A 21,867-nucleotide genomic window follows, 5' to 3' on the forward strand; every position below is an offset into this window, starting at 1 on the left:
CCAAGGATGTGACACCACATCAGCCTATTTGCCTAAATGAAACCCTATGTAGAAAAGTTACCATTTCTATGAATTATACACTGACTTCGAAGAGGCATGATAGCCACCTTATGCTGTGGGTAACTAAAAATTAAGGAAACAGAGATGACCTGTTCATAAGCCATTTGGACTCCAGATAGTAAATTTCACTTTGATTTCGGCAGCTGGTCTTCAGGTTCTCCTCCGTCTGAGGCTGCATTGTATATAATGAGGTTATCAAGATTACCAGAGTCACGGGATTGTAGGAGTGGAAGAAAACAGTCTTTTTAAAGTCAAGTTCATGTGCTAATCAGTAAGAATAGAGGATTGTGTCTACTGGGAAGGGAAAGAAGGCTCTCATAACTTGCCAGAATCAGAGAAGGTTGGAAGGAAGCTTCCTTTGGAGGTTATCTAGTCTCACTGCCAGAAAGTCACTCAGCCCCTGATCAAAGGGTGGCAGCGTCAGTCCTCTAAGGGCAGGTGGCCAGCACCAGTGGTCAGGGGGACTGCTTTCTTGCCCCACCCCTTCTCAGCCTTTCCAGCCTCTGCCACTCGGGCCTTGTGTGAGAGCCATTACCAGCTCTTCAATTTTCCTTTAGTAGGTCTTCTCTTCTTCCCTTTGACACACACAGCTATTTTCACTATTTCTTACATCTCGTGGTTTCCACACCCTTCACCTTTCCAGCTGTCCTGTACTAGACAGCTTCAGTTCACTGGTGTCCCCTGTAAGTTTGTGGTGCCTAGTATAGCTAATGCAGTCATCCAGGGGTTATTGTTCCCTTGACCTGGACACTGTAATGAAGTCAATGTTGCATTAGCCCTTGAGCAGTTTCCTCCTTCTGTTTTCTCCTTATTGAGCTTGTGGTCAACTAAAATGCCCAGGTCTTTTTGGCGTGAGCTGCATTTAAGCCACATATCCCCTATCTTGTTCTTGTGCGATTGATTGCTTAGCCAACGATGTAGAATTTTATATTTATTTCTGTTAAACATTGTGTTGTGTTTGTAACAACCCAGCATTTCCCAGTGGGGTCACCATGACAGTTGGGGAAGACTTCTTCTTCACTGGGACTGTCCTGCGCAGCACCACTGATCCCTTCCCTTTCAATGTTAGTAACCATCTCTAATCATTGTGATTACCAAAAATGTCCCATGCAGAAACACTCCCTGGCTGGAGAGCAACCATTTTAGTCCATCTTTCTGACCAGTCAGGATTGGCTTTCATTGGAACTCTCCTTTGAGGTCTGGGGGTCCAAGGCATTTCAACCAATGTGGGCTCCCTGTTGTATTTATGTGTGTTGGGGGTCTAGCAGTCAATGGTGACCTCAGCTCTAAGCACAAGACCCAACGGCAAGCAATTCACCGTTCCCCATGCAATTGCCATCTAGCATCTGTATTAGCTGTTGCTTCCAACCTTGTGTGAACGCTTATCTGAGATATCTTCACCCAAGTTCGAGATAAAAATGTTGGCTGGGACAAGGTCAAGTACAGAACACTTAGAATGCCGCCCGGGCTTCCCTGAGGGAGAGCACACGATGCCATGGTGCTCTCTCGTGATTCTGTTGACATTTATGGAAGGCTCGGTGCTTACTTTAATAAAGTTAGTGATAGTAGGACCTAATTAAATAAAGCAGCTTGGTCTTCTGCTTCCCTGCTTAGTTGCGTCTAGTATTAATCCTTTTTAAGAGAAGATGGGAGAAGAGGCTTTCAACCAGAGACCTGCAGTGACTTTCAAATGGAACACTGATGTTCTCCATTAAAAAAAAAAAAAAAAAAAAGGAAAAAAAGTAAAAGCCAATACAATGAGCCCCAAAAATCACACCCTATCTTTGATAATGTCTCTAGGTTTAGTCCAGTCCCTCATTTGAGATTATAACCAATCTGTTAGGCTTCAGTTCATTCGGTTGGTTTCATTCAACAGCTGATAATAGCTAGGTTAAGTTTGGATCGTTAAGATCTCTAGAGTAGCTTATCATCTGTCTGAAAGTTAATCCATTTCTTCGTGGTCACTAATATGTTGACAAAAAATGTGAACATCAGAGCCGGTCAGTTTCATCGATGTGTTTGGAGGTCATTGTGATGCTACAGATACAAAGAAAGTTCGAGCAACCACATCATTTTATTACTCATCCTATCCAGACTCACTTGAAAGATTGCCAGGTATTTAAAAAAACCCACAGTGAGTGGCGCTAAATTCCAGGCACCATGTACATAAAAAGTGAAACCCCGGGGTGGTGATTTGCATACTGTGTCCCTGGCAGACCAATTCCATTGTATGCTCATTTGAACATCTCTCTGCCTTTGAAGAGGCTGGTAAAGAAAGGCATGTGAAGCCTTAATGTCTCAGGAGAAGGGGAGGAGCAAAGAATTGAGATCAGAAGAGATCTAAGTAAGTGAAAGGCATTTCAGGAACCTTAAATCCTGAGTTAACAGAGTTTCCCACAAAAAAAAAAAAAAAAGAGAGAGAGAGAGAGAGAGAGAGAAGCCTTTTGAAATTCTGGATTCACTGGAAACTGGAGCTTCTCTTCACCAGGAAGAATTCCTCATCCAATACAAACGAGCTACCCACTCTTAAACGTTGGAAAAGGGACCTGTATTGAACAACTGGAGTCTGGTTTATCCAGGATGTGAGCAAAGTATAACAGGAAATACTTGGGATAAGTGTTTACCACTTCACTGTAGTTTATATATACCTATTCCTTCAGATTTGTGTGTAGATAATAAAACATGCAAATATTTTACTTAAAAACCTGGAAGTAACAATTTTGGGAGCATTACTAGCCACATGCTAATGTGTAAGTGTATATATCTGTGTATCAGATGGTCTTAAAGTCAGCCACATGCCTTCACCAAATTATCAGGGTCAAGGCATCTTGTATCAGCTCACCAGGCACCCAGGTGGAAGGTCAGGCTACTAGAAATACTGTGTTACCTACTTATCTAAAAGCCACAAAACCATGGTGATTTGGGAGAGACACAAGAAGAATCAAATCTGAAAAACAGACAGCTCCCTGTGATACAGTCCCTGAGCATCGATCCCTGCAGCCCTGGCATGTGACAGACAAGCTTCTGAGTGACGTGGAATCAGCAACCACCTTTGACGTGTTGGGCCTCCGTGACTTTGCTCTCTGCATGCTCCTCTGTCACGTCTTCACACCGGCATCCTGTGACGTAATCCAACATTTCCATCCTCATTTCTCACAAAAGCTCCTGGCATTTAGTGGACTCTTACTAAATGTGTGCTAACCCATGCGCATCTCCGGGATTGCACTGCCGTGTTCTCTGGCCTCTTTTCTATCCTTTGTCCATCTGAACATCAAGGACAATCAGGCAGTCATGCCATCTGATACAGAATAGCTGCAGGTATGATGTTTTTGACTCCCAGCACAAAATCATAAAAAAAAAAAAACAAAACTATGAGCAGAGTAGATTTCCTAGTGCTGGATAAATTAAAAAGCTTGATGTGGGTAGGAAGATACACAAACCCCCTCTGTCCCTGAGTTGGCTCGCTCCTTTGTGAATGCCATGTTTGATGAAGACGGTGCACGTGTGAGCCTCCGTGTCGTCCAGGCGTTCTTCTGCCTTTAAGAACTGACTGGTACCCACTAGGGCACTCAGAGTCCAGGATCCCCAAAGCTTCCTGACCCGTAGTCTTAAGGGCATACTTCTTACTCCTAATGTACCCCTCTACTCCTTTCTTTGTTCCTTTTTCTCTTACCGAAAAATTTGATTTTTAATAGGATGCATGCAAAGAGCTATAAACTGCATGAGCGCAAAACAGCATTAGTGTATTTGTGATAAGCTGTCCAATAAAGTCCAGGGGAGGAGACCTACTCTCTAAGTATCTCTAGATGGCGTGGTTAGAAATAGTAGTGTCACCTAATATCACAAGGAGTCTTCAAGACGTTTTGGAACAGGAGCAGTCTAATATGTCTGCTGGTATCCACATGTATGTCTTCCAAAGATTAGGAAAGCCTTTGAATTATATATCTTAATGTGCATAAGAGGTGGGGGGGGGGTGCTGAACGTAAACTAAATATCCTAAATTAAAAGGGGGTAAATAATAAACACACCATTGAAAGAGGGCCTCGGAAAACGTTCTGAGTTAAAAAGAAACTGCATGTGCACGGAATGCAGTGGGATAACGTCGATTCTCTAAAGCAACATGTTGTAAAATTTTACTGCTTTCTTGTTGTGTTTTATATCTTGTTCTCTCCAGGCTTCGTGGACTCGACCAGAGAAGCAAGAGGTATAGCTTACCTGACCACTAGCCAGCCTTTAGTTTTGAAAGCGTTGCAGTTTAACCCACCGTTCCAGTTTAATAACCAGACATGCTAAACTAATTTGTAATTTAGCTAGACGAAAGAAATAGGTCAATAGTGGTAGACGTTGCTTAGTAATAGTGTCATTTTAGGATGAGCAAGCAAGCTGTGTTGGGAGTGGATGAACAAACCCTTATGATTTCCTAAAACTGGGTCTTATTCTCTTGCTGGTGCTGGTAAAATCACATCCAGGCAATTATACTTAGAGAAATAAACGGCCCCAATTCCCACGCCAGGCGTTTTTGAAATGATGAAAATTTTTGACTCTCACCTGGTTGATGTGGCTCTGGATCATAAAGTCACTGAGTTAGTGATCTTAAAAACCCACTCAGCCCTCACCTTTCCAGCTCAACTCATCTTGTTGCTTGCTTATTTTATCATGATCGGTCTTGGTAAATTACCACATCACATTTCCTCTCAAAGCAATGCAAATGACATCTCTCAGGTCATTTGTTACTTTTATAGAGCATTAAATTTATGAGATTAGAATGATTTGTCACAAATGGTTCTGGGTTTTTTGGGTTTGTTTTTTTTTAAGTCAGTAGCATTTAGCCTTTGAAATTTCTCTGACTACTTGCTTCAGTTTGGGGGATGTGGGACTCCGTTTGAAAACTGAAGCCAGATATTAATCCTTAGATTTTTAATTGCTACACCCCCCACCAGGAAACCTCCTTCTGATCATGCCTATCATTTTTCACAGATTTGTGTGATTAAATGACAGAGAGTGAAATAACAAAGTGCTTTAGATGAGATTCAAGAATCTAATCTAGAAATACTTTTCTAAAAAGTAGCCTTTGCGGGTGGGGTACAACTTAGTGGTAGAGTGTATGCTTAGCACGCCATGCATAAGGTCCTGGGTTCAATCCCCAGTACCTCCATTAAAAATAAATACATAAATAAATAAACAAACAAAGAAACATAATTACCCTCCCAGCTCCCCCAACCCCCCACAAAATAGCCTTTGCCTCCTCTGCAGGTGGAACTCTGTATTGTGTAATGCTATAAACGTAGAATATGACAATTCTATAGATGGTATTTTAATTAAGTGAACCTACCCTCCTAATCTTCAGAAATGATCATTATTCAGAACACATAACTCATGTGTTCAGGTCATGGCTATTAATATTAAATGCTGTTTAATATTTAAAAGTTGACTGCCCATCTCTGGGCACTGATGGTGGTTTCTGTACGTGGAAGCCCTGTTGTCGTCAAATCTAGTCCGTTATAAGCTTTCTTTGTACCATCCCCTCCTCCCCGGCGTAGGGACTGTGGTTGAGTGCACGTCCTCGCTGAAACACTTCCCCTCTGTGACCCAGGGATCGCTTAGTGCTGTCACAGACTCGGTGTTTCATTGTCACGGCCCCACCGGGACTGGGGAAGGGAGAGAAGAAGGGTTAATTATCAGCCGCTCTGAGCAGCGACAGCTCTCATACTGCTTCGCCTTGTGCATCTTCTCCGTCACTCTGATCAAGACCCGGCGAGAGGAGAGCTGAGATTTATCAGGGAGCATTAAGGAGATGTTCAGAGAATTATTATTATTAGTGCAAGTAATTGGTTTACTCCCAGGAAAGCAGACACCCCTCTCTGTTTCACAGAAGTGTCCTTATCTTAACGTTATCTTGCTCTAGACATAATTGACTTTCAAGTGAGTGCTGCCCTGGGGCTCAGAAGTTCCGTTCCCTCCTGTTTGTCTCAGTCGGAGATGAAGACGGTTAAGTCCAGATGAGCTCAAAAGAAGGCTTGGGTTACAGCCAGTTTCATTCTGTAAGCTCTGAAAAGCCTTAGGACTTCCACCTGTAAGAAGAGAGACAAAATTGTCTAGACGAGAAGAGCACTTATAATTGCCCTTCGTCCCTATTTTTGTTTGCAAAACAGGGTCTTCTTGCTATAATGGTCTTTTCATTCATGCCCAGAGTTTATCTGCTTCCTCCTGAGTCTGGACCATCAGTATGAACTGTGGTCTGGCTGGCTTGTAGGCGGCGCTCTCTGACTTTGTCCTGGTACCAGAGTAAAGCCTTCCAGAGGAAGATGGTCCGATCACACAGGAGTCTGACTGCATCTCCCTGGAAGGAGAACTGGGCATTTGGCAGATAATCCGATCATCAATCTGTCCTGAGCCACTGCAAAATCAGATTCTCTATGGAAGGCTGCCTACCGGTCTGTTGACATTAAATGAGAAAAATATTCCACATAGAGAAATTTAGACAAAGAGACCAGATATAAGACCAAAAAAAAAAGTATGTCTGTCAATGCAACCGCTTTCTGAGCTTCTCTTTGAGCGTTTTCTAGATTATTCTGAGTAAAAACTGTTCATGCCTCACTTTCTTGTTACTTGTCAACATCTTGCTCTTACACACATGACTTTCTTTGCATCTTTTGCTGAAGCAGTGCTTCCTTAGGGAAATGCTCTCTTGATTTCCAAGAGTCTGGTCGGTTTCTCAGGTTGGTGGTGGCGGCCCCAGGATAAGTCCTGGCTGTGTGACAAGGAATTCTAGTTCAGTCGCTGGTTCACGTCACTGTCGGCTGAAGCTGTGTTCTCACTGAGATAACCGGAAAGGTCGGGGGGGACTTTGAATCCCCTCTGCCTTCATTCTGCTGTCTTTCAGGAAGACAGGAATGACAAGGTGGTCAGGTCAGCCCTCAGAGATACTTGCAGGGATGACGTTACGCTCCTGATCCCAGAAGTTTGGGTGATGGGTTAAGATTTTGTTTGATGCGTGACCACCACCACTGGGACGTACCAGCATGACCCTGTCCACCCACAAGAAAAGAGGTCCCAGGATCCAGTGTCTTCAACAAACACTGTCCTCCACACCTGCTATGTCATCTCCCATTAAGGTGTAACATCCCCTGGGGTGCAGCTTCTCAGCCGGTCAGCTTCACAGACTTACAGCCAAATGGGGACCGAGAGCCATGGGCACCTGGTACCCACGCTGCAGTACGTGGTGATGGTTTGGCTTGGCTCTTCTGCCTCCTTGCTGGCCGATGTGTTCTGGCTTCCACACATGAAATGTGCTGGGGCTTCAGTGACTGAAATAGATGAGCTGAAAGGGACGTCTTGGGGTAGATCTGAGGCTGCTCACAAGGACAGTGGTGTCTTGCTTTTGAGCTTCTCAGACAGGCTTCTGTATGACACGTCAGTGTGGGGTTTCGGGCTTCCTAAGCGGCTTCTCAAAAGAACCTGAATGCAGGTGTTCTTTTGTTCTTTAAAAGCCCAACCCCGTGGGATAATGGATGTCATATGCAGGGCAGTCCCCCGTCCATCTCTGTAGACTGTCATATGCTGGACACAAGAGTGTGACCCAGCCTACCAGGAGCTGGACTCCTCCTTCAGGTTACCAACTTCCCTGAGGATCTGAACTCAGGCCACGTGCCCAGACCCTTCCCAGGCCAGCAGCCATTTTACTTAGCGTGTCAAGGCAGGAAACCCCTTGGAAAGACGCTCGTTCCCATTGCCCAGGGATCAGACGCTGATTCCCTGCTTGAACAATCATGGTAATTCCAGACACGCAGGAACCCCTTCTAGCATCAAGGGCTAAAAAAGATGGTGACTGCGGTGTCCAGGATCCCAGAACTGCACGGGATTCCCTGCACCACCGTCCCGGGAGAGGGCATCCAGTTACACTCACCTCTAACTCAGCAGCTCCTGAGCTCTGAATTGTTGGACTTTCCGGAATGACATCATTTTACTTTTAAGCATCCAGGAAAGTGAGGCATCTTCAGAAATACGGATTTCTTGTATAATTTCTTACATTTGGCACATTCAGATTCCCCACTACGTGCGCAGGCACCAAGGAAGGGGCAGATGGGCAGGGGCTGGAAGGAAAGGCCGGGGGCGCAGGCTTCCCAGAGTCTCATGAGGCAAGGCTGTTGCGGCTACAAAACCCGCTGGCTGGGTTTTGGCTTCCCTTTAGATACACAAGAGAAAGTCATCTGAGGGACCTTGGTTGTCCTTCCCAAACCAATCTAGGCACTGAGCCTAGGCTGCTTGACATAAACTGAGTCCCCCAGTCTGTTTGGGAGACACCCAAGTTCCCATGGTGCTCTCCGGAGCCTCCCCACTAGTTGGTACCTAACGTGAGCCTTAGACATGGGCACAGAGAGGAGAGAGACGTGAGACCGGTCACCAGTGACGGCCTGGTCTCCCGGCCCTGCCCAGCCCCGGGCCCTGACGCTCTCTGTTCCCTCCTGGCAGACTCTGGACGGGCACATGGTGGTGCGTAGCCACGCCCGCGTGTCATCCTTGACCTTGAAGAGCATCCAGTACACAGATGCGGGAGAGTACGTCTGCACTGCCAGCAACACCATCGGCCAGGACTCCCAGTCCATGTACCTCGAAGTGCAATGTGAGGAGAACTGTGGGAGGATGCGGGGCAGGGAGGGCCGGGCAGGGTCGTGAGGACCTGTCCCATGGCATTTGGCCCCAGGCCTTTGCGAAGCTCTGTCCCCGAGCCACCTCTTCGCACCCTCCCAGGCTTCTTAATGCACCAGGCAGATTGTGGGAAACGGCCCGACCTCTGCTGTGCCCCCGCACCGGCTCCGATTCGGGGCACACCTGTCCCCCCAGGGCCAGGAGACGGGTGTGTGGGGCTCCCTGATAGTGGCCGAGTTCCTGAAGGTCCTTGTCCTTCATTGCAGATGCCCCCAAGCTGCAGGGCCCCGTGGCGGTGTACACTTGGGAGGGGAACCAGGTGAACATCACCTGCGAGGTGTTCGCCTATCCCGGTGCCACGATCTCGTGGTTCCGAGACGGTCAGCTGCTGCCCAGCTCCAACTACAGCAACATCAAGACCTACAACACCCCCTCCGCCAGCTACCTGGAGGTGAGCCGGCGTGGGGGGCGGGGACAGGGTGGGGCGGGCGCAGGTGGACTGCGGACACAGCTGAATTCTTCCCTCCAGCATCTCTGGCTCGTCCTGAGCAGGGACGCCGTTGGCCGGGGAGGAAAGGAAGCCTCCGCCCAGCCCCTTTTCTCTCCCTGGAGCTAAATCAAGTCCTGGGAGGCAGAATGCCTCTCCCCTGGCCCCCTTCCTGTTCTCTCTGAGTTAAGGCTGGGCTGGAGCTTTCCCAGTTAGAGAACTGAGTTCAATAAATAAGGATCTGAGGTTGCGGCCACCCCGTGTAACCCAAGAGCTCCTTCTTTCTAAAGGTGACCCCGGACTCTGAAAATGATTTTGGAAACTACAACTGTACCGCAGTGAATCGCATCGGACAGGAGTCTCTGGAATTCATCCTTGTCCAAGCAGGTGAGCGTCCCTTACGGCTGGACCGCCCTTAGTCTGGCCCACCCATTTCTCGACCTTCTGAGAGGGTGAGGGTCAGCCCCGAGAGGGTCAGGAGGCTGGGAGCAGATGGAGACTTAAGGATCTGGACATGGGGCCTGATGGAAGAGAATATGGGGAGATGGGCCGGGAAGACAGGATACAGATGACCAAATTCCCGAGAGTTAAAAGAAATGAGAGAGACACACTTCATGATTGGAAGTTACATCCTAGGCTGGGTCAGGCTCACCTGGGTCTCCATCTGTGTCCTCCCGGCAGACACCCCATCTTCACCCTCCATCGACGGGGTGGAGCCGTACTCCAGCACAGCACAGGTGCAGTTTGATGAGCCCGAGGCCACCGGCGGGGTGCCCATCCTCAAGTACAAGGCTGAGTGGCGAGCACTGGGCGAGGAGGTGTGGCACTCCAAGTGGTATGATGCCAAAGAAGGTAAGCTGGGAAGAGTCGGGGTTTCCCTTGGAAGGATGAGTCTGGGCTGGGCACACACTCACCCCTGGCACTTGCCAGATCCTGGCACCCTGACTGCCCATCTGGGTGTGCAAACCACTCCGCACTCTTGGGGGATGCCAGATGCCACCACCCGCCACTCTGTCCATGCTCCCATGCTGCTGCACCTTCGCAGTTCCCCCAGAAATAGGGTGCAGTCATGCCTCCTGTGGAATTGTTGACCTTCTGTCCCCTGGGACTTCAGAATCTGGTTCTCATGACCCTGTCGGGACAGGTGAGGCCAGCTCAGCCGCCTTCCAAGCAGAAGCCCTGCTTGGGTGTACAGGCAGGTGAGCCCTGTCCACTCCTGCTCTGCACACTCGGGTTCCATGGGCTACGGGTTCTCTGTTGTCACCTGTTCAGTCCTGCTTGGGTATATTCAGGGACTGCAGTGTAATTATGATAATAACCAAATAAGCAGAGCCTGCAGGACAAGTCTGCTCTTAAATCAGTCCTATGATATATTTCCAAACCAAAAATTTGAAAAATGACCCTGCGATGACTGCAATCTGAAGCTTCTGAACCCGGAGAGTCTTTTCCTGAAGGTTGAATATATTTATGTCTAACTCTCCCTTTGGGGTCTACTGGGAATAACTCAGATGTAGGTTTTGTTTCTGCAGAAATGTTTAATCCCTGCCTGGCATGTGGAAATGAGGGCAGAGTTGGGGAAGGGCGGGGACACAGTATCGCGGCACGTCAGAGGCAGCTTCCAACCCAGTTTTACTGAGAATTCATTCTGACAGGAAGTTCCCATCACTCCTGCAGCTTGGGGTGGGGGCGGCTGGGAGGACTTTCTGGGTAATCAGGGTTGGAGCTAAAAGAAAATAATCCTTTCACCTCCCTGACTTCCCTCCGAAACTCATACCAACTTTGTGGCAGGTGGATCCCACGTTACAGTGTGCCCAGCCAGCTATTCTTTTTAGTTACCTTTTGTATTGTGGTAAAATGCGTATAACATGAAATGAATTATTTTAACCATTTTTAAGCCTACAGTTCAGTAGCACTAAGTACATTCACATCACTGTACAACCATCACTGCTGTCCATCGCCAGAACTTTTTCATTATCCTAAACTCAGTATCTCTTAAGCAGTAACTCCCCATTCCCCACTCCCTCCCGCCCCTGGTAACCACCATTCTACTTTCTACATAGTTGACTATTAATAGTCTCTATGTTGTTGACTATTCTAGGTGCTTCATGTAGGTGGAGTAATACAGTATTTGTCCTTTTATGCCTGGCATAATTCACTTTGCATAATATCCTCAAGGTCCATCTGTGTTGTAGCATGTGACAGAATGTCATTCCTTTTCATAGCTGAATAATATTCCATTGCATGTCTAGACCACATTTTGTTTATCCGTTCCTCTGTCAGCAGACACTTAGGTTGTTTCCACATCTCGGCTATTGGGAACAGCACTGCTGTGAACATGAGTGCACAAATATCTGTTCCAGTTCTCTTGTACATATTTCCAGGAGTGGAGTTGCTGGATCAAATGATAATTCTATGCTTAATTCCTTGAGGACCTGCCGTATTGTCTTTCCACAGCAGCTCCACCACTTTACCAACAGCCCTTTCAGCCTTTGTGACCCTTTTCATCTTCTCACGACAGCCAGCATGGAGGGCATCGTCACCATCGTGGGCCTAAAGCCCGAGACGACGTACGCAGTCCGCCTGGCAGCGCTCAACGGGAAGGGCCTGGGCGAGATCAGCACCGCCTCCGAGTTCAAGACACAGCCCGTCCGTAAGTAGAGCCGCTGCCCGGCCTCTTCCCCTCGGGGCCCTGGGGGGACCCTGAGCTGGCCGGTGTTCAGATGACAGCTTTTTGTCTTCCAGATCCCTCTGCTCCCGCCGGCCCCACCTCCTAGCTCTCTGGCCCTCGGCGTTGGCTGGTGCCCAGTCCCTCTGTCCTCCCCTTCCCCAGGGGCCTGGTGACGCTGTCATCACAGCTGGTCCAGCTTGTTGGAATAGCAGCCAGGGAGGGAAGCCACCGACACGTTGTTAGAGACACTAGGGAGAATCGTGGCAGTGTGGTGGGGAGGGATTAGGGAGGTCTGCTTTTGTCACCAAGGCCCCAAGCACCCAGTGACTTGAAAGAAGAGGGTAAAAGCCGTGACCATTGGCGGAATTCGTAGGGAGGGGTTTCAATGCAGCAGATATGAAGTTAGAGGAAAATGGAGATGCTGTGGGATGTACGAGCAGGGGCAAAACCCCAGCAAGGCAAAAGGGGAAAAATGGCCCAGGCCCGACTCCCCGCTGCGCCTCCGTCCCCGCACCAGGAGCACAGCCAGGGTCTCCCCCGTCACGGCCTCTTTCAGGAGAGTCGAATCTTCCAGATCCCATCCAGGGTTGCATCTCTGTTTGCCTCCATCACTCCCTTTCCTTCAGCCAGTCTGCCATCTCCCCTCCCTTCCCACGTACATCCAGGCTCTGGGCAAGCTCCATTCTGGTCCTATCCCTCCACAGTTACTGCCCGGAGAGGGTGGGGAGTGCCTCCAGCCGAAGAAGCTCCCGCGGTGGTCACGGAGCTCCCTGGGCCCCCTCTGACTCCTGCAATGACAAAGCACACGGGGGAATCCTCTGCTTTCTTGTCTCTGAAGCCAGGGGCCTGCAAAGCCCCACCCCCTTACCTCTTCCCAGAACTAGAAAGCCTGTCTCGTCTTCCTCCCACAGGAATTGCTTCTTTCTGGATTTGAAGTAATTTGATAATTTGCGTTTCCAGCTCCATGTGCTATGTGGATCCTATTCATTTCTTTTACATCTTTTTTTTTTTCTTGGGTCTGTCTCTTGTCTTTTCTTTTCGTCTGTGTTCCATCCATGGGATATGCAGATAGCCCTCTTCCACGTAAGTGCCTCTTCATACCTCATTCCTGTTCCTAGAGCGTTAACCTCTGCTAGTTCTAGTTTTTAATTTAGTGCCGGTCCCTTTCGTCCCCTAGAGGCTGCAGTAGATGGCGCTGTCCGAGCCCTAACCACACTGACCTTAGTCTAGTTCTGTTCTTGTTAACGTCCGTAGGTGACTCCAAGAGGCTAACATCCGTCCTGTTTTAGAGCATGCAGTTTTTGTGTCTTTTGAAATTGTCTTTATTGATTAATTCCTGTGTGTGACGGTCACCCTGCGACAACCTTTGCTGCGCCAAGTGCGGTGCAAGTCTGCAGAGGCTTGTCTGAATGCCAGGCTGCAGCATGACCTCGCCTTTGGCCAGGGAGCCCGGAGAGTGACCACGGCCTCCGCCGGCCTCCATGCAGGCTCCCCTCATGGGCACAGGCACCCGGAAGGATTTTCGCATTTGTTTTTAGGAGGTGATAGAGCCGAGCGGGCTCCTTGCCCTTCTTCTGTCTGTCACGGTGGCACCTAGAAGGCACTAGCTCAACTGAAGGGGCAGCCGGGGCAGTTGTAAAGAGCAGCATGAGCCTGAGTTCAGACCATGAGCACACCCTGCAGGGGCGGTAAACCCCCAGTCCTGGTCCGTCTCCGCTTCAGCGCTGGTAACTATTCACGTTCCTTGCAACGTGAATTTCCCCGCTGGGGAAAACTAACCGGCAGTTTAGTAACTCTACTGCCAAGAACGCAGGGACGGGGGCGATTCTCCCGAGGAAGGACCCCCTAATCGTGGAAACGGTCCCCAAGCAGGGGTGCGAGGCAGAAGCTGGGGTGGATCCCAGCCTGCGGACATGCCCTGAGCTTCACGTCTGCTGAGCTCAGCATCCTGGGGGGGGGGGGGGGGGTCCCACCCAGAGAGGCTCGGAAGAAAAGGTATTCAGAAAGCTGCACCCTTTTCATAAAAAGCTCCTGAAAAGCACTCGGGGAGGCTTATCTTTTTCAAATTTATTCAGAACTATTTCAGCAGCGGCAGAAAACTAAGTAGCTCAGTGTAGGCGTTCAGAGAGTTAAAGCAAGTGCCCTCTGTCCCCTGTCTGGTTCCTGAATGAACCGGTTCTGGAAGGAGTCAGAATGGGGTGGGGGGTGGAGCTGTCAGGTAGGACGGACAGCTGTCTGCTCTGGGCCTGAGGGCGTCTTCCTGCTGGACCTTTAACCTGGTCTGGATTTTCTCAGCAGAGGAAGGCCCTTTTAGTTACATTACAGAGAGGAGGCTGGGGTGAGGCCTCCTTCTGAGAGTCTAACCAGTACCAGGGGTGTGAGTCCTCAATCAGGGGAACTGGGTCTCGGACTTCAAAAGTCACAAGTGGTTTTCCTTCGTTGCCAGCTCAGCCTTTAAGGTGAGAATTTTTACACTAGATGCTATATTTTAAAAGTTAATGTTTAATTTTTTTTTTTTTAACAAAGGAGACCTCTTGATTTTGTTGTTTGTTGTCTGCCGGTATGAGAGCAGATAATTAACCAAGAGTCCAGGGAGCCCTTTGGAGAATGGGCAGATTGGTTCTCCATTCCAAGCTGACCACGAATGATGGAGCAGCGGGCATTGCTAGCAGCATGGAAAGTCCGTGTTCTCAATCATCTCATAAAGTTATGATTTAAAGAATTAAAAAGGAAAACTTCTTTTACATAAAGAGAACGTCTTAGAGCTGAATGTTCCTTTTTAGAACGTGAGCAGTAACCCATAGGAACACGCAGAAACATTACACTCTCACTAAAGGTGGTTCTTACGGTCTGTCCTTGTGCCCTCACAGCCTTCCTAGAGTTGCGGACGTGAGGGCCTATTCCAGGGGCTATCCTGTTGTGCCTAGACCATCCTGAAAAAGGATACAGTTGGCAGGAAGATGCTAGCGTTTCCACTGCCAGGACCAAACCCACTCACTGCTGCCAGGAAGCGAGGACAAGTTTTAGGAAGGACCTCCTCTGAATTCTCACTCCCACTCCTTGAAAGACACCAGGGTTGCCTGAACTTAAATAAAATCAGCCATCAGTTCGGCTGCAGGCTTACACTGAGCCCAAGGACCAGGGGTGCTGGTTTCGGGCACTGCCTCACCTCGCCCATGGAGAGTGCCTTCCCCTCCCGAGATGCCTGGGGTGCAGGTGCACGGCCTGCTCCTGTGGCACTGGAGGTGGGCCCTGCGTACACCCTCCGCTCCAGGGAGGAGGCGGTACAGGGCCAGCAGGAGCTGGTACCCTGGACAGAGAGTGCATGCTGCTGGCCCCCTGGGTTGGGAGGCGTAGGTGAGAGCCAGTGCACTTCCCATTAGCTCATCACTTCAAGTTCACTGAAGTGTGTCAATAGTGGGGTTGCTTTCATGGTTCCTTAATAGACTCCTCCACACTCGGGGGCGTGGATATGTCAAAGCAGGGATGGGCAGATGAAACTAGCCAATGCCACAGATAACTCAAGGACCCGGCTTCAGAGCTGCCCAGTGAGAAAGCCTGGCTTACCTGTTTGGAGATTCCTCTGTTCTGTGAAGGCCAGGGAAGCTGTGGCTCCAGAAAGACGACCAGAACTCCGACCTGGGAAAATGTCCCTGTTTCACATACTTTTAGGCCAGCAGTCTGCATGCTGTCAATCTTGCTCTTAGGTAGAAAGCTCACGACCTCTGTTTGCCTTGCAAGGGGCTGCTTCCCTATCGGGGCTGCTTGAAGTTCTAAAGAATGATGTGACCATTTATCATGACTCTTTCCTCCACGACTGAACCACACGCCTTCAGAATTTCATTGCCCGAATGTTACCTCTTCATTTGCTTCTGTACCAGGAAGCGAAACAGACGAATTCTTTCAGGGCATAAAGATTACGAGTGAGTCACTACCTTTAAAAAGAGGCATTCTTGAGATTTTTGTTTTCCCCTTTTTGCTCCCTAGATGGCACATCACAAGTGTAAGTTAAAGGCATTGTCGTCTATTATGGTTAAAGCACATAAAACCCCATCCCTTTATCGGAATAATATGGACAATAATGCAAATGATTCAAGCCAAAAAAATAGAAGGAGAGAGAGAGAGAGAACACTTACCCAAATTAACCAGGCCATCGGGTCATGATGAGTCAGTAGCCTGTCTGACTCCAGTGACAGTGTCCTCACACGGTGTAACGAGGTCCCCTCATCTGGAAGATAAAAGTAAGCCCCAACCATGAGTGTCAAGGCAATGTTGGAGATACAATGATGTTTTTCTACATTTTTATCTAGCTCTCAAAGGGAACTGTGTTTTGTGATAGCTGATGGGACAACTTGTCAATATTCACCAAGTAAAAACTAAAGATCCCTCAAGTGTCCAAAATGTCTCAGACGCACCGTTTCTAACCGTTCCCGGTGCCGAAAGTTGGTCAGCATCACTTGCTTGGTCCTGATCTCTTCAACGTCCCCTTTCTCTCGGAGGGCAAGACTGAGACTCGACATTCCTGTGCTCTGCCCTCTGCACACATAGCGGCAGCCAAGGAATCATATTTTACAGGGTTTGGAGGGCGGCCGTGGCTCCAGTGCCATCCAGATGCCAAGCAGTCCTGACCTCACCTGGTCCCGAACGTTAAGTAGGATGGTTGTTCTGTTTCATTGGGACATTGAAGTCAGAGAGTGAGGGATACGGGTTTTGCTATAAATACGTGCCACGAGTGTGGCAGACGCACACATATAAGCACAGGAAGACACATGCAACGCCAAAGCCAAATTCACTTTCTCCTCTTCTGCTCGTTCACTTCAAGCTGGGTTCGAGGTTCTTGTCCCTCCTGACAGCTGCTCCCATGGAGACAGCTGGGGCTGCTCAGCTGGCTGCTTGTTCTCAGGCAGGGTTGGCGGCCTCTGCAACTGTTCCCGGCCCAGCCCCTCACCTGAACCACAGGGCTTGGCAGGTGCACGGGCTCCGGGTTGAAGTCAGAGAGCCCTGCTTTCTGCCAGGCCGGCCGGCTGGCTGGCCACCTGTTCTCATGCGCAGAGTTCTCCCTCCCACTTTAACTCACTTCAGCTTCTCCTGCTGACTCCCCTGGCTTGCCTCTCCCATTTTTTTCAGTATCTGTGTGCCTCGGTGGTCTTTTTCCCGCTCCCTTTTTTTTTTTTTTTTCACCTTCATTTTTCTTTCCTCAGCGGCTCCTGCGAGCTCCTCCACCCCTGTTCCATTGTCTCATCCACATAGTGAGTATCACTGTCTTCATCCATCTCTCCACAGGTTGCTTTTCCACCAGCCACAGTGGGTCTGCCTCGCGTTATCCCCCCATGATAATTCACCTCTGCTGGTGGAAAGCAGCGCAGGGTTTTAGAGAAGGAAATGAGAAGAGAAATAGGCACAGGGCCGCTCAGATTCACGGGAGGCAGCTGTCCCCGCAGGAGGAGGCACGTGGACGGCATTGCTCTGGACAGAAAGCCCCACCGGCAGGCTCTCCGAGGCTGTCGCAGCCCCAGCCCTGCCCTCTGGATTCTTACAGGGCTGATTATTCAGAGAAGCCAAAGGAATTTGCCAAGAAAAAATGTCTATGCTGCAGGGTCATAAGAAATGGTTGGGGCGCTGTGTTTTCACCCTTCATTTTAATTGGCACAGTTGGATCCAGACGTTGAAATTAGACCGCGAGGCCTGGAGCTTTTGCTTTCTCCATAAATGCATACGTTTCTCGTAAATATCTGTGGGAAAAGAAACAGCGTCTGCTTGCCGATGTGCCTGGCAGTAGGCACTTTGGCAAATTATTTAACCCTTTGCGAGGGAGCCTGGTTTTTCTTCTCTGTAAAACAGGAGAAGCGGTCATCCTCCTCCCCAAATAATAAGAAACCTAGCGTTTATCAAGCTGTTTGTCCCCCAGGGAGCAGTACCTAAGCCTAGCAGTGATGTCACCTGGCCAGTCTCAGGCTTTGTCACCCTGCCTGAGCCTCCCTCGTTTATCTTATTTCCTCTGGCTGCCCCATCCTTTTGTTTGCCTGAGTCCTTGGGGGTAGAGAAACCCCAAGCTCCCTACTATTTGGAGTTACGAACCCAGCTCTCTTGGGGAAAAGAGCAAAGCGAGACAGCAGCTGAGCAGGACCCAGGGTTCCGTGCCAGCCTGTGCTCGGAACAGCAGACGGTGCCACAGGCGGGACCACCCCACTGGCCGCATCCCCTTGGTGCGTCAGAAGCCCTGCACCTTGGGCTTCTGGAAGGTCACCCAAACCCCAAGCGCAGAGCCCTTTGTGGCATCAGTATGACTTGGAAACAGACCCACCACCCCATGCAGTGCCTTCCAGGCAGTGGCCTGGAGCAGCAGGAGCTCAGGCTTGGGTCCAGGTTCGAATCCCAGCTCTGCTACTTCCGTGTACAATACAGCTCCATGACCTTGAATGTCACCCCACCGCCCCAAACCTCAGATTGCTTATCTCTCAAAGAAAGGATAGTGTCTACCTACCTTGTAGGTATTTGTGAAAATTAAAGATTAGGTATGAAAAACACAAAACACAGTGCCCAGCATGTAGTAACTGGAATTCATACTTAGAATAAATGAGAGTTATGGCATTTCTTGCTGCCTGACAGTAATTTGTTAGCAAAATCCCTGATAATCTCTTTAAAATATTTACATTCATGCTGATAAGTTAAGGAAAGATAGAAATGAGCAAATACCTCCTTCTCCATCTCTTTCTTTTCTTTATAATGATGTCTTAATATACATATACACATATATGTATAGACATGTATGTATATATATTTATTTATAAATTTAATTTATCTTTTATCTCTCTCTTTCACCTTTCTGTGCCCTTGCCATCCTTTATGTTTCCATAGCAACCTGGCCTCTTCCTGCTCTCACCACCACAGAGCCATCCAGTGAGTACAGAGCTCAGCCACCCTGGGCAGACGGCTGCAGGTGGCAGGACCGACTCCTGGGTCCCAGGGCTGCCCCTGGCTCCCCACCCACGAGTGTTGTGCTTGCACGAAGGCGCCCCGCCTGGTGTGATTCCCTAAGCATGCTCTCTGCCGGCCAAGAGGGCAGACCCAGCATGAGCAAAAGACCTGGGGCGATTATTTAAAGGAAACTCTTTGCCTGAGGAGACTTTTCCAAATTTACCCACAAGTTAAAAACAGAAAAGGATTAGAGGAATGCTGAGAAGCCCAAAGAAGAGCATCTCTTCCCAGCTTTTGTTTTCCCTCCTGTCTGAAGTACACACACACACAGGCAGGCGCGCGCGCACACACACACACACACACACACACACACACAAATACACATGCTAAAATAGAAGCAGCTGAAGACTGAGAACAAGAGAAGGAATTGGAGGAACTGGCTGCCCCCAGGAAAGACAAAGAGTAAGGAAGGAGGGAGTCACTGCTCCCTGAGGACCTGCCCTCCTTTGTCTTTCCCAGAGCCAGAGCGAGGAAGTGTGTGCCCCAAGGCTTCTCCCCTCGAAGGCCGCCTCCTTCCTTCCTTCTAGAAGAAATGATGGCTCAGAAAAGCATAGGAAGGCTCTCTCAAGTGTGTGTGCTGAGAGTCCAGATGAAAGTTCTGGAATTCAACCGTTGATGAGTCAGGGCCAGGCTGGACCCTCTTTTCCATCATGGAAGACATTACATGTCATCACAGCCTGTAACACGTTCCATGCTAGTCTTTATAATTCACTAATGAAGTGAGCTTGTGTGTCAAGCGGGGCGTCGATGGATGGGGTGTCCACAGCTGTGTGCATTTAGATTTTATCGTATTTCTGAGAGCACAGGAGAAATGACGTGCATGCCATTCAGAGCAGTCAGAGCAGAAGGCAGAAAGCAGGAATGCGAAGTGTAGCTCCCGCTCCACTCCCTGGGCCAAGGTTTGTGATGCATAATTGAACAGAGAAGAGAAGAGTTTCTTCGTGTTGCGTGAAATGGTTCTTTTTTTCTCCTGCAGAATGTAGCTAAGGGTCTGCTTTCTTGGTGTTCTGTGTGTGTGTGTGTGTGTGCTGCAGTGAATTTTAATTGCTGATGCTTTTGAGGTTTCATTCTGTCAGCAGAGCACAGCAGGCGGCAGTGAACTGTGCTCCCGTGGGTTTAATTCAGGTGATGGGTTTCTTTGCATTTGGGAAAGGAGTGAAACTAACAGCCCCCTTTCTTCTGCTAACAGCGATGCTCCTGTCCTTTGCAGCTCGGGTGCAGAGCATGTGCCGGGCGTGGCAGGGAAAGACTACACAATGCAGTTTGCACAACTCGGGTCATATTTAAGGTGTCTCGCTGTTGGATCGGTCTTCACTGGAAGTAAAACGCAATCTTGGATCCAGATTTCTCCTTAAGGAGAAATGAGGTGTTTCTCCCCTGACATATGTTTAATTTTTAAACATCAGACATTTCTGCTCACAGATAAAATGCTTAGTGGCGACATCCAAAGGGAAGAAAGTTTGAGTCTTTTTGATTTGCAACCCTTTGACTGCCGACCCAAATTGTAGGTCCCAGTGGATACTGGGATAAAGGAAAGATGGTCACGATTGGGCAGCAGCCTGCATTTAGCAGGAACATATTTCTCAGCTGTAAGGTAGAATGTAGCAGATGTGAATTGCAGCGGAACTAACAGTGGAGTAGCTCAAAAGCATCCAAAAATCCATCGATCATCAGTCAATAAGGGTGAATAGAAATAGTGTCTCCTGTTTTGGCTAGTGTGTGTGTGTGTGTTTTGATCCATTCGTAATTATGCATGAATGGAGAATCCTAAGTAAAATCAAAGGACAATCTGCTCAGTTGTCCAAGATCCCTGCAGGGCACCCTTGGCTGGAATGTTCCAGGCCCTGTGCGGTGTCAGACAGTAAGAAGTGAACGCTCAATCAGCTCACAGCGTCAAGGGTCCACGTGCCTCGATCAGAGCATTTCTCTCGAATTATTTGTAAACAGTGATGTGCTTTGGGCAGAAAGATTTCTTCACCTGCCCTCTTTGCCCTACTTTTCTCTTAGCTTCAACTGGTAAGAGCCAAAACACCCCTTGGCCTGTGACCGTTTAGGTGGGAAACCCAAAATGCCATTGACGAGGCAGAGTCATTCAGTTAACAGATCAGATGTAAATATAACATAGGACAAAAAGGAATATAGGGGAATCCAAATAAGAAAACTGGTTTTTTGTTGTGAAAATCAAATGTGTGTCTTATCCATTCAGCCACAAGTCTAAAGAGACAACTTTAAACTTAAACCAAAGATGCCCGAGCACGTGTTTAACGTCACACTCTTAGTTCATTGGGCCAGGGGCTCAGTCTCTGGTGCTCAGTGTTGACAGAGCCATTGTCTCAACCACCAGGAGGAAACCTATTCCCTTTCTGCACTGGCCTCTTTTTATTAAATTTCATTAGAATATTTATTATACTGCTTCCTGGTTACTTTTTAAATTTTTTATTGAAGTATAGTTGCTGTACAATATTGTAGAAGTTACAGGTGTGCAATATAGTGAATCAGTTTGAAAGGTTATACTCCCCTTATACTTATTTTAAAATATTGGCTATATTACTTATAATTTATTTTGTACCTAATAGTTTGTAGCTGTTAATCCCCTACCCCTATATTGCCCTCCCCCTTCTCTCTCCCCACTAGTAACCGTTATGCTACGTGAAATAAGTCAGACAGAGAAAGACCGATATGGTAGGCACCACTTCCATGTGGAATCTAAAAAACACAGCAAACTAAGGAGTATAACCAAATGAAGCCAGCTCACAGACATAGAGAAGAAACTCGTGGCTTCTTTGCATCTTGGTTGGGGTGTCTCATGGGGGCCCCTAGGATAACGTGGGTGGGGATGACTAGAGAAGTTGAGAGGAAGTCCTTGGCTGCCTTCTCTAGCCTGCATCCACTGAACCTCCCTCAGCCCATGTCCCCTTCCTCACTGCGCCAAAAGAAACGTGAAATGACTTTTCCTAACGTCATGTGATATTTTGTTCTTACAGGACACTCAGTCTGCGCCTTAAAAGTCATGGGACTGACCCTT

At 48.5% G+C, this 21,867-nt stretch overlaps 1 protein-coding gene across 15 annotated transcripts in view; it reads left to right on the forward strand.

The window, feature by feature from the left end:
• Nucleotides 1-21,867, forward strand: part of NCAM1 (neural cell adhesion molecule 1) — a 297,496-nt gene that overhangs the window by 244,675 nt on the left and 30,954 nt on the right. For 4 of the 15 annotated variants that reach the window (XM_064482050.1, XM_064482051.1, XM_031443711.2 and 1 more), the window contains exons 9-15: nt 4,235-4,264; nt 8,533-8,683; nt 8,976-9,160; nt 9,487-9,583; nt 9,878-10,048; nt 11,715-11,846; nt 12,933-12,947. In XM_064482050.1, the coding sequence (XP_064338120.1) occupies nt 4,235-4,264; nt 8,533-8,683; nt 8,976-9,160; nt 9,487-9,583; nt 9,878-10,048; nt 11,715-11,846; nt 12,933-12,947 (781 nt within the window). The remainder of the gene's footprint in view (nt 1-4,234; nt 4,265-8,532; nt 8,684-8,975; nt 9,161-9,486; nt 9,584-9,877; nt 10,049-11,714; nt 11,847-12,932; nt 12,948-21,867) is intronic. The other 11 variants (XM_031443713.2, XM_031443706.2, XM_064482048.1 and 8 more) reach the window with 3 other exon arrangements.

This window comes from Camelus dromedarius, chromosome 34 (genome assembly GCF_036321535.1).
Source record: "Camelus dromedarius isolate mCamDro1 chromosome 34, mCamDro1.pat, whole genome shotgun sequence".
NCBI lineage: Eukaryota > Metazoa > Chordata > Mammalia > Artiodactyla > Camelidae > Camelus > Camelus dromedarius.